At 40.8% G+C, this 12,657-nt stretch overlaps 1 protein-coding gene across 6 annotated transcripts in view; it reads right to left on the bottom strand.

Annotated features, from left to right (window-relative positions):
• The window catches only part of LEF1 (lymphoid enhancer binding factor 1), a 119,916-nt gene that overhangs the window by 17,398 nt on the left and 89,861 nt on the right, over positions 1–12,657 (bottom strand). For 4 of the 6 annotated variants that reach the window (XM_019416851.2, XM_019416841.2, XM_019416888.2 and 1 more), the window contains exons 6-9: positions 10,979–11,062; positions 8,755–8,877; positions 7,551–7,713; positions 2,554–2,661 (exon numbers count right to left, since the gene is read on the bottom strand). In XM_019416851.2, coding sequence (XP_019272396.1) covers positions 2,554–2,661; positions 7,551–7,713; positions 8,755–8,877; positions 10,979–11,062 — 478 coding nt within the window. The remainder of the gene's footprint in view (positions 1–2,553; positions 2,662–7,550; positions 7,714–8,754; positions 8,878–10,978; positions 11,063–12,657) is intronic. The other 2 variants (XM_019416868.2, XM_019416860.2) reach the window with 1 other exon arrangement.

The following is a 12,657-nucleotide window of genomic DNA, read 5'->3' as shown; positions in this document are numbered from 1 at the left end:
CACAGAAGGCAAACTGCACGGATTCTGACAGTCCGGGAGGGCTGGGTATAACCAGCAGCTTAGCCACTACCTGGCCCTGGACCAATGACTTAACCTGTCCGACCCCTCCATTTCCCTCATCTATGAAGTGCAATAACACTGTTTATCCCCCTGAATTATTATGAGGATTAGAAAACGTCACAGAAGACATTTAAGACAGTTCTGGACAATAGGCACACGGCAGTTAGTACAACGACCAGACTGCAGCTCACGAGGGTCCGAAGAGCTGCTGTTTCCAAGTAACAAAGAGCATGGCCCCTCCTTTCTTCGTCATGGTCGCAGCCACCGTTCAAGCTCCACATCCCCACCAGCAGTGACTTTTTTCAGAGCACGTTGCAGGAAATAAATGTGTTCCCTAAGTCTTGGTGTCCCATTTTATGGGACGTATGACCTCAGACATGCAGCCAACAGGACCATCGCCCCCAAGGGTCACACGTTAAATTAGATATCGATTAACGGCTTCACCTTCACTCTTTTTAGAAGGGACAATTCCTAGACCGAATATTAAAACTGTCCTAGCTGGCTTTTCTTTTTTAAAAAAAATTTTTTTTTTAATGTTTGTTTATTTTTGAGAGAGAGGATAAAGCACAAGCCGGGGAGGGACAGAGACAGAGAGAAAGGGAGACACAGAATCCAAAGCAGGCTCCAGGCTCTGAGCTGTCAGCACAGAGCCCAATATGGGGCTCAAACTCATGAATGATGAGATCATGACCTGAACCAAAGTCAGATGCTTAACCGATTGAGCCACCCAGGCGCCCCCTGGCTGGCTTTTCTAATGCCAGGCTCACATGGAGCACGAAAGTGATCTATAAAATTTTAAATTAGGAGCTTAAATAATCAAAACTGTTCCCTTCCATAAAATATAAAACTGAAATATATAATTTATAATACACTTTCTCAGTAATAGTCTTTGCTATATCAAGACCACATTAGTAAATTGTTCAAATTCTAAAGTAATAAAATAACAGGCCCTATAAATGGGGTATTTTTGGCCAATTAGTACAACTTAAAAAAATATAATACCTATTTTCCATCTGAATAAAATACATAATAGATATCAAGGTATGTTAAAGTGAAACAAAAAATTTTTTTAATTTTATTTTTGAGACAGCGAGAGAGAAAGAGAGAGAGAGAGTGAGCATGAGCAGGGGAGGGGCAGAGAGAGAGGGAGACACAGAACCTGAAACAGACTCCAGGCTCTGAGCTGTCAGCACAGAGACCAACGCAGGGCTTGAACCCGTGAACCGTGAGATAATGACCTGAGCTGAAGTCAGACACTTAACCGACTGAGCCACCCAGGCACACCTCCTCCTCAAACTTTTTTTAATCCAGTTTTGATTAGCCTGTGGCAAAACAGTCACTTGAATATATTCTTTTTAAGAACTGTAAAATAATATCCTTTTGAAAAGAAATTTGACAATAAGTGTCAAAGAGCCTTTAAAATATGTTAACTCAACAATTGCACTACTGTGAATCTATCCTACAGAAATAGCAGCCCTAAACACAGAAAAAAAAAAACTGTTATGCATGGATACCTTCATTGTAGGATTATTTCCAATCACCAAAAAAAAAAAAAAAAAGCAACCTAAATGTCTAAAAAACAGGAAAAAATCGTTAATTGTGACATTCACTCAAAATACTATATAGCCATTAAAATCAATATGTAGAAACACTATGCCATAACAGAAAAATGCTTATATATATAAGAGCAAGCATGACACAAAAGTGTATGTTATACCCACACATACTTATATCCAAGTAAAAAAAAAAAAACATATACGCAGAAAAAATACCTGGAAGATACCGTAACTAGTCATTACTAATGTTGCCTTTACACAAGGAGATTATGTGCTTTTTAAAAAAATCTTTTTCAACATTTAATGGGAAGGTTTTCTTGGATTAAAGTTTTACCTAAAAAAAATATACTATATAACCAAAGAAAAAAAATCATGATCGCTCAAAGCTTGCAAATATATCCAGGAAATCTTTATTATAAAGTTCACTAACTTCCAAAAATAGGAAATAGTACCAGCAATACATGTACAGTAGTCCCCGCCTGCCTGTAATTTTGCTTTGCATGGTTTCAGTGGCCCCGGTCAACCAGGGTCTGGAAGCAGACGGTCTTCCTCCAGACATAGCGTCAGAGGGTCAACAGTAGCCCAACATCACAGCCTAAGTCAGTCACCTCGCTTCATCCCATCACACAGGCATGTTGTCATCTCACATCATCACAAGGAGGGTGAGTGTGGTACAAGAAGATTTTTTGCTAATCGCTCACTGTGCCTAATTTACAAACGTTATCATAGGTGTGTATGCACAGAAAAAAAAACTATCTACAGGGTTCAGTACTATCCGTGGTTTCGGGCATCCACTGGGAGTCTTGAAACGTATCCCTGTGGGTAAGGGGGGATGGGGGGGCTACTGTACTCTGAAACACATTTCCCTCACAAAAGTTGCCGAAAGAAAGAATGGGTGAGAGGAGAGAGCTGTTGGTAGGATGAGGAAGGAGCTTACATAATTGTCTCTTGCAGACCAGCCTGGATAGAGCTGCATATGTAGCTGTCTTTCCTTCCGTGCTAATTCATAATATTTAGCCTGCTCTTCACGGGAGAGGGCATGCCACTGAAACAAAAAGAAGAAGGGAAAAAAAAATTAAATGAAAGTAAAATAGCAACAATATATTTCATGTTTCAAACATTCAAGAATGAAGATAATAAGCACTTAGACTCTGATTTATTTTTAAATGGCAGAAGAGCAAGAGCGGCATAAATCCACTTGGGAGTCTGGTGGCGAGAGTGAAACTCAAACTTTGCTCTCTCTATCCTGTTCTCCAGTATCACATGAAACACATCAAAGGCAATTAAAGAATCCGAAGTAAAATGATCTGTCACTCACCCTTTCTCTTTTCCAATATAAATTGGAGAGAACTTTCACTGGTGACCTCAACACCCAACTCAGCCCTTTCTCATAGTTTGTACCATATTCTGATATTTGAGACTGAGTACCATGTATTTATGCAAAATGTGATAAGTTCCAGATGTCTTTTCCACCCAGATGCATCATCACCTCACACGGACACTTCCCACTCTGTCATATGAAGAGTCTGAAACCTCCATCCTATGATCCAGTCTACAAAGCAAGACCTCAAGTCAGTCTGTCTGATTCCCCTCACCCTCTCCTCATACTTGTAGAAATCCCACTGTCTAGAGGGAGCACACGGACAACCCTGTACAACTGCACGTGTACTCCTTACGGCTATGGTTTTAGCTTCCTTCTGATGGGAAGCAAGGAGCATTGTCCAGGGTTATTCTGCCATCTAGAATCTGACCCTGTAGTATCTAATTTAAAGAACGTAAGGGCTGATACCCTGCAAACTTTCCATGTCCCTTTTAATAATTGCCATAATTATGTATCACAGCAAAACAGCTTATGTAGGCAAGGCATCCGTTTGGGAACTTAAGTGGCTTATGTTTGCACACAACTTGCTCCAGGTCCCCTGGCAGGCAGTTTTCAAGTATTTTCCCCACTTCTTCAATGCCAGGATTTACCAGTGAGCCTTCTGGGAGGAAGAGCTGGGCACTGGAGGGACCAACTGGCCAGAGGGGATGGAACGGAGGCACGGGAGAACAGACCTGACCCACACCACACACGCCCACGCTCTGGGTTAGCTCCCGCCTCCCCACTCCTGCTCACCCCCAGCTCTAGGGTGGTAGGAGATTCGTTCTCATTCATGGCTGCCCTGCCTATTGATTTTAATTTCCCTGTCATAGTTTTAAAAAGTAAGTAAGAGAAAAGAAAGGTGTGGTTAAACTGGGGAAAGAATGGAGGAGTGAGGGAGAGAGGCGATGAGAGAGAAAGAGTTCTCCTGGAAGAGACTAAGTCCTCCTCAGTTTGGACCCGGCTCCTGCGATAAGGCTAGGCAGCGTTCCTCAAGAAACAAACACCTGCTGCTCCCACTTCCTAAAAGACCAGGAGCCCAATCTCAAGAACACTTCAAGCACCTTCTGCCACATCCCGTCCACCTCCCACTCCAGCCTCGGGCACAGGCAGTGCCCAGGGGCAGGGCAGGGGATTCTGGCTCCTCTGGAACCAGTGCCTCTGTGCCTGGGCCTCTGCGTTGGATAAGCCAGACGGCTTATTTTTTAATTGCTTTAGAGGTGCCGAGTATCAAGTAGCTAAGAAGCATGACTCACAGCAGGACTTGGTCCAGCTTGAAGGCAAATCAGGTAGTATGTTTTTCTTTTAAAAAATGATGGGGGGTGGTGGTGGGACAGGCACTGGGGAGGTGGCAAGAAAAAAAAACAGCCTGAAAAAAGCTACGTGAGACACAGTTCTTTGTACTAGCAGAGTAAGCACAATTAGCAAAATGAAGCCGAAGAAGGAGGCATGTCTGGGGCAATAGTGTAAGTTTGAACCAGGCTTCTACCAACTGCTGGCTTTCCCAAGTCTGGAACACTGACCCAGTGCTAGAGACTTACACAGGAAGGGAAACCAAACTGGACACAGTGGAAAAGATCAGCCTTGACTGTTTGTTTTTGAGAAAAGACTAACCATCAATATCTACACAGTTCTGGTGCTAAATATGATTGGCCAAATGTTAACCAAAATGTTAACAAAAAAGGAACAAACAGGGAGACAAAAAGGGAAAAAAAAAAGTAAAAGCATACTTTTTATAAATGTGTTTATTCATTTGACAAGTCAGAGTGCTCTTATACCAATGTAATATATATCAATATAATTTCACATAGTTTATGGCAGCTTTATAACTTGCTGAGAAAACCTGGAATAAGTTTTATAAAACTTCTCTCTCAAAATACGTATGGAGGTTGGGTCTTCCATGAAATCAACCAGTTATTTTTCAGCCAAAACAGGACACAGGTTGACAAAACTGAGCAAAATGCAAGGAGAAAAAGCAGGCCACAAACTATATACTTGAATTTCCAATTGTTTTTAGTTCCCTGATATTTCTAATGCATAAAATCTACCCACATATAAGAGACCATTTACCAGAGTAAAATGGTAGGTAAAGCAATGATGTTAAGGCTTTATTAATGTAAACGAAAACAAAAAAATCTAGTACAAACTAGAAAGATAGTCTTTCTTTATAGGAATTTCTGCAACACAATGAGCTATAAAAATACCTTTCTATGTTTTGCTTACTGAAAATTTGAGTTAATCTTTTAAAAAACCAAATTTCATTCTCAAGATGTTGTTGGGAAAATACTCATTTAACTTGGAAAAAAAAGTTTATAGTTCCAACATAAAAAAAAGTTCTGACAATAAATTTGCAATAAATGGACTTCCTTTAACACCCTGGAAGGTCTGAAAAGGCTTATTTTAAATTAAGATTTGTACTATTATTATTTATAACATGAAAAGGAAAACCTTAATTCAAATGACTGAACATTTCTTTTTTGAGATATGTTGATGATGAATAAGAATCAAAAGATAAAATGTTCTAGGATGGATTTAAGTTCCACTTTTAAGAATTCTAATTATCTCAGTGTAAAACACATGATTTTAAAGCCAGGAACTTTAAAGAAACAGCAAGGACTACCCTGCCAGAGGGAAGTGATGAGAGGACAGAAAACCTGATCTTAATCAAAGATCTCAGAGACCTATAAATAGAAACAGGTGTCCAAATCAAAGACAGAGAGAGACCCCAAATGAGAACCATCCTTTAGGACACACGCTCTGATCTGGGGATCGTTAAGGGAGCTGAGAAAGTAGCAATTGTTGGAAACGTGCATTAAAAATAGGAAGCAAACCTCCGTATAATATCCTTACTTGCTCTCTTGAGCAGGAAAATAATTCCCACTGGAGGGCCAGGGGACCTTTAACTCAAAAAAGAAAAAAAGCTGAGAGTTTTATTCAAACTGAAAGAAGCACATCAACTCTTCTTTCCCTCCGGTTTCTTCTTTTAAAGGGTCAGGGGAATGGTCGTCAGCCTTTAAGCTTTTAAGGTGAGGTACCTCAAAGATGATGGGAATCATTTATCTGCTATGCTCTGGCTTGGGAAATCATTGTAATTATTGTTATTAAGTGTTTAAAGAATCCACAGGGAGGGACAGTATTATACACAGGGCACCAAGAGAGCTATAATCTGCCACCACACCCTACCCCCTGAAACCCGGGTGTCCTGCAGATTGGAAGTAACTGCATTTTTATTCTATCCAACAGGAATCAATAATGCAAGTAAGCTGGCTTCCCTCCATCTGTTCACATGGCCTGGAAACCTCCTGAATGTCTTACGTTACAAATGTTGAAGCTTATTAGGTTTGTATCAAACATGGTAAAAATTATCCACAACAACAGCTAAAACACCATCCTCTAAGTTTCACAAAGGCTGTCAGACCTTCTTTGCCTAAATGTTCATTTACAAATCATGAATTCCTTGAGAGGCTGCAAAAAACAAATACACGAGGTCGTGATTTAAGTAGCTATCACACATATATGAAGAGCATCAACAAATTAAAATGAAGCATTTCTAAAATTATAATTTTCCCACCATTCGTCAGATACCTAACGTTTTAAAACCATTTTCAATCCTGAGAAAAGCACCTGGAAAGATTTACTAGCCTATGGGCCCGGTGGATGGAGAAAGAAAGTGTCCGTCCTAGTTGTAGCCTACTTCCTGGTATACAGGTGATCAGAAAGATATCTTGGCATGGGTAAAAGAAGGAACGAAAAGAAAAGGGACAATCCAGAAATCATGCACATATACACTTTAAGAACCAGAGAGCAATTTTTCTAGAATAAAGATTTCTCTGGCCCATATAAATTCTTCCAGTTAAAAGCTTCTGAGTAGAACAGATCCACTTCTGTCTTGGAAGGAGTGGCCACTTGCATTTGCCAGGGTTCTTCCAGAAGCTTGGCTGGTACTACATGGCCTTTCTATAGCTTCCTATGTGGGCTAAGTGCTTTCTTGCTTCAGATGGTTGTTCACACACCTGTCACTGCACCTGGGGAGGGTCCGTCCATCTCTCCCCACTAATCACTTGGTTAACTTCTACTCCTCATTCAGGTCTCAGTTTGAATACTATTTTCTTAGAGGGGCCCTTCCCTAGCTCCCTGTTACTCTTTCTCATAGTCTTACTCTTTACGTTCACAGTATTTATCACAATTTTAATTAACCACTGGGCAATTATCTAACATCTGCATCCTGTCACAAACCTTTAAGCTTCATGAAGACAAAGACCATATCTATTTTATCCAGCAATTATTATCTAATGCCTACCAGAGTACCTGGTACATGAAAGACACCCAATAAATGATAACAGGGGGAATGGTTAACATTTACGGGAGGTTTTCTATGTGCTAGGTACAATCTAAGTTGTTTACAATGCACTCTATCATTTAATTCTCCTAAAGATTATTAGCCTATCTTGTTCTCTCTGTTACTTACCAAAGTGGCTGGTGATTATATAAATACATTCTATGACTACCTTTAAGGAAACAGTTCCAAGGTCACCATAAAAATTTACATATCCGCTCACCCCCAGACTACTTACCCTTCTGCCCAGAATCTGGTTGATAGCTGCACTTTCTTTTAGAGTACACTCAGCTACAACATTCGCTCTCATTTCTTTCATGTATAACATAAAAGCGTTCAGAGGCTTCTTAATGTGAGGTCTTTTTGGCTCCTGTTCCTTTCTCTGTTCATGCTGAGGCTTCCTAAAAGGTGGTTGGGATGGTGTGGGGGCAGGGGGCGGGGAGGGACAGAGGAAGGAAGAGATGGGAGGAGAGAAGCAGAGCACCTGTTCATGTCACCAGTCAAAGTCAGGCCAGGGATAACCCTCTAGAAGGGTTGTCAGAACAGCATTCACTTAGAAGAACAACTCATTGGGAGTAAGGATCCTTTGGTTTGAGAAAGTTTACCTATAGTTACGGAAGTGTTTGACACAAAATGTAAAAGGGTTTGTGAAGATGCTCCATCTAGGACCCTGAGGCTGAGCTCCTTGGTTATCTCAGGAAAAGCTGAACACATAGTATGGGTAGTTATTCCTCTTTCAGAATTGAGGTTCTTAACTTTTTTGGGTCAAGGTCCCCTTTGAGAAGCTAATGAAACTCTAGACTCACTCCCCCAAACAAATGCGTGTTGGCTTTGCCTACATGTGCAGGGGTTTTATGGACTATCATATGCACCCTGCCACCCCAACCTCCCATCCTAGTCTACAAATCCTAGATTAAGAAACTCATTCACTAATCTCTTCAGGGAATTTAGTCCTGCTCTAGCAGCCTGGGACAAACCCTGGCCCGACTGGGGGATCCTAGGCTTGGTTGTCCCTTTCCCTTCAATTCTGTGCTTTCGAAGCCTCAAGCAGGGTGAAGTGTGTGTCCAGAAGGAAATACATGGAACTTTCCGGTCTACTTCCCTCTGGTACCATCAGGTGCTCCCCAACAATCAGAACCCAATTTAAAACCTGGTAGTAGCTTTAGCAGCTCAAGATTATTCAATGCCCACACTCTGAAGATTACTCTGTTTTGGTGAGATTCCCTTGATCTTCTGGGGTCTGTGCTCCTTTCCAATCTTAAAATCAGCACAGTGAGAATCAAGCTGCCTAAACTCCTCAGGGGCAGAACTTTCAAGGCAGAGCTACACTGATTTTCATACTAAAAGAGAGGGGGAGATATTCAACGGTAGCAGGAAGAAATTGTGTTTAAATCCTCACGGTATCTTAAGGCATTCATAGGTGAAATCAGATGTGTACTCACACGTGCATTAGGTCACTGTCAGTGTGGGGATGTTCCTGTTTGACCTGAGGCGTTACGATAGCTGGATGAGGGATGCCAGTTGTGTGGGGACCAGGAGGACCAGGAATCATATGATGGGAAAACCTAAAAGAAGGAAAGGAAAGAAAGCATATGTACTAGTGGCTGTTGTAGCAAAACGAGGCAGAACCCTGAAACATTCTACTAACTGCTAATGACTGAGAGTGAAAACACATCTTTATACACAGGAGTATTAACTACGAATTAGAGTGGGCCAATAATTAATTTCTTTCTGTATTCAGGTGGAAAATATTTATACTTATTCCTCATATAACAGGTTTTTTGTTGTTGTTGTTGTTTTGTTTTTTCAAACTAATAGAATCTGACATTTTTCCTGGAAGGGCTCTAGGTCCTAGAATTAAAGAAAAAAAAAAAAAAAAAAGAGTGACTTTTCTTGCAAAGCAGTTTTAAAAGAAGGATTCCAGTTTAGTGTAATTGCTGGAAATATAACACTTTATTAGGATTTAGCTTTTTAAATGATTTTTAAATAATAGCTAAAGACACCACATTAAAATATCTCTGGGTACATTCCTAAGCAAACCACCACATTAAATAAATCTTCTCATATTGTTGGCTTCTTTATTGATAGTAAGAGACAATGAGAAAACAAGGGACTGGAAGGGTTTTTGTTTTGTTTTTTTAAAGCCCCAATTTAATAAAGTTGCCATCAACATCATTGAAAACAATCTTTTACACAGAAAGTAATGTTTGAGAGATCTAGCCTTATGGAAAATTGATAATAAAATTAAGGCGGAGGATACAGTTCTGCACCAGGTAAAAACTACACATGCTAAAGGCTTTTCTCCCTAGTATGCTAAAGAGCATAAAAAAAAATTTTTTTTTTTAAATATCCACCACCACACAAGCCAAAGGAGGGTAACTGCCATGCAAGAAAAATAAAAGAGAGTACTTTCAATAAACGCTTTGGATAAATTTGAACATCCTGTCGAAATTTTTGCTTTTCAAACTGCTTTAAAGTAAACATTTAATTCAACAAGAACAATGTTCTCAGATCTTTTATCACATCCAGCACAATTAATTCCTTCATCTGGGAGGGAAAGAAGACACTCCACTTGGATCAGAAACAAATTTTTAAAAATTAAGGAGGCATGGGAAAAATACAAATATTTGATTAAATAATGATGCTCTGCTACTTGGATCGTTTGCAAAGATACATGATGCTGGTTATTTGCATGGGAGAAAATCCTGTCATCACAGAGTTCTTACGATGTTAAAAGGGGTAAAAATATATTTGGGGGGAAAGGTATTAATTTCATGCCCTCCCAACACGCTAGATTTCCAAGTTGCTGAGCAAACTTGGAATAATGATTTTTTTAAAAAGCTGAAATCCACCCCAGAACTTGCGAAGTTCATACCTATGTAAGTAAAGATTCACGACCAGTTAGCAGCCCAACAGTTTGACTTCCAGCCCAGTACGGCTAGCTCCCCTGGACAAGCCACAGTGAACACACAGATGGTGCACAACAAGTGTGTGTGTACATCAAGCACAGGGCACAGACGCCATCCTCTCCAGAAGCAGAAGCATTACACAGAGCAGTGTGGCATGGCAGATCTCACAGAGCTTCGCTTGAACTAACATGTCCACACAGGGCCTGATTCACACACTAGGACACACTAGGACACACACCCCGGATGGCCTGACAGCTCATAAGCGCCATTCATTCTCTTCTGACAGCCTTGGTCCAGGAAGGCTCTAGACTACCTGGGCATTTTCAAACACTGTCGCATTAAGCTGCTACAACTTTCCTCCAAGAAAGCAAATTACAGAACTCAGACCAAACCAGTCTTTATCCTTCCCCCTTCCCCCACTCCCGGAATATTTTGAATCAAACAAGCTCTTCTTATAATGTCTGCTTTCAGGACATTTCACATCCCACAGTCAGGAGGCAGTAAATTCTTTGGGACGCACAGTGTGGTGTGGCCGAGTCCATCTCCCTGAGGGGTGTGGCTGTGCTGGTGGGGTGCAGCGTTTGGCTCCTACCCAGGAGTCTCTGCGACATCTAGTGTGGGAGCCAGGCACACTGCACAGACAGACACGTGGCTGAGGTATGCACCCTCCTAGCCAACCGAGAGGCAAGCAGAGGCGCACACAATGCAAGCGCAGGAAGAGCAACTTGTCCTGGGCCCAGTTTCCGCCTCCACCTACCTGGACATGGAAGTGTCGACTGACAGTGAGGATGGGTAGGGTTGCCTGAATCCTCCCGTGATGGGATATACAGGCTGACCTTGCCTGAGGTCACAGAAGAAAGGAACCCATCAATGACAAAACACGAGTTACCAACCAGCAATAAGAGTTTGATGAGGGGAGAAGAGGGAGGGCTTCAAAAGAACTGTGTTGGGGTATTACAGACCACGGCATTTCTTCAGTTATCCAATGGCTTCCCTTCTTAACCTCCACCTGATCAAAGCATCATTTACCCTGAAGAGCTCCCACCCTCAACTTTAAAAACAAACCAGCCCATGAATTACCCTTCACCCCTTTCTCTCTCCCAGCCCCACTGTTGCTCTGAACAAAACAGGCATGTAACAAATGTTTACGGAGTGTAACGGAACTGTGAGAATGGGGAGTACTCCTTTCAGAGTTTTGAGAACTTCAGGGAAGGAACGAGGGAAGGGAATGAAATTGATATAAAAATGAATAAATATTTTAAAAGCAATTACACTCTCCCTACACTTTCGTATACTCATGCTACACTCAAGAAATAAAAGATCAATTAATTGGAATCATTCCCTCTCCACTGTGAGAATTCCATCTCTCTTGTTTTTTCCCACATCTCACATTTCTCATTTACACCATCTGTATTTCCAGCTACCACTCAGCACAGGATTATTGCCCCTAAGTAGTAAGTTCAGACAGAGTAATTGATGTAGGTTTGAAGGTGTATGCATAATCAGTTAAACAGTTATTGACTGAGAGATTTAGTGCTAAATAGGGACAGACAGACAGACAGCTGGAATTTCCATGGCAGGATGACACCTTCTTCCCAAAGAAGAGAACATAAGGGTGTCAAGGTAGGGAGACTGGGGCAAGGATAGGGGGCCTTGGGGATAGAGGACCAGATCAAGAAAGGAGAGGGTCCATTTCCTAAAGCTGGCGCAGTGTTTCTGTGGAGAGAGCAGTGGGGAGAGGATAAATGAAGAAAGGGTGGGGGGAAGCTGTGTGCTAATAGTAAGATGATAAAAATAGGCTACACTAAGCCTTTCTTCCAAAAATATATTTCCTCTCCTTTACCTTTATAATTTAAAAATTTTTGAAAACAGCAGTAAGAATTTTTTTAGACATAAACAAGAAAACAGAAAGTGTTTGCATTCTGAAAAAAGAAAGTCCAAACATCAGTTTTTCACTTGTCTGAACTCAAACTGGTGCTTACTTTATTAACATTCAAACGATGGTTTTGTAGTTTTGAATTTCTAGTTATTTGTCATTTACTTCACCTGCTCATTTTATAAGCAAAGACTGATGTTCAATGTGTCTAAGTTTGTTTCAAAAATAAGTTGTTCATAAAAAACTAGACAAGAAAAACCACACTGAGCACTCTGTACAGGCATAGCAAGTGCCCAAAGCCACAAATTGAATCCATAAACCTATAAGCTTCAAAGCAAATGCTACATAGTCATTTTCTACACATATTAGCAAAGGCATTCAATCCATTTCAAAGTCTGTATGTTTTTCAATCTTTCAAATTGAAATGAAATAAAGTTAGCACCTTGCTTGTTGATGTGAAATTTCTTCAACTCTGCAAGTGTTATCATTCATAAAGCTAATTTCCATGAATGGAAAGAAAAACTTGTGTTCAAATGCCTGACTGAAGGTTGCAGGAAGGA

The sequence above is a fragment of the Panthera pardus genome, unplaced genomic scaffold (genome assembly GCF_024362965.1).
Source record: "Panthera pardus isolate Hobbes unplaced genomic scaffold, ASM2436296v1 HiC_scaffold_13, whole genome shotgun sequence".
Taxonomy (NCBI): Eukaryota; Metazoa; Chordata; class Mammalia; order Carnivora; family Felidae; genus Panthera; species Panthera pardus.
The sequence above is the reverse complement of the archived record's forward strand: the minus strand, read 5'-3'. Positions and strand labels throughout refer to the sequence as shown.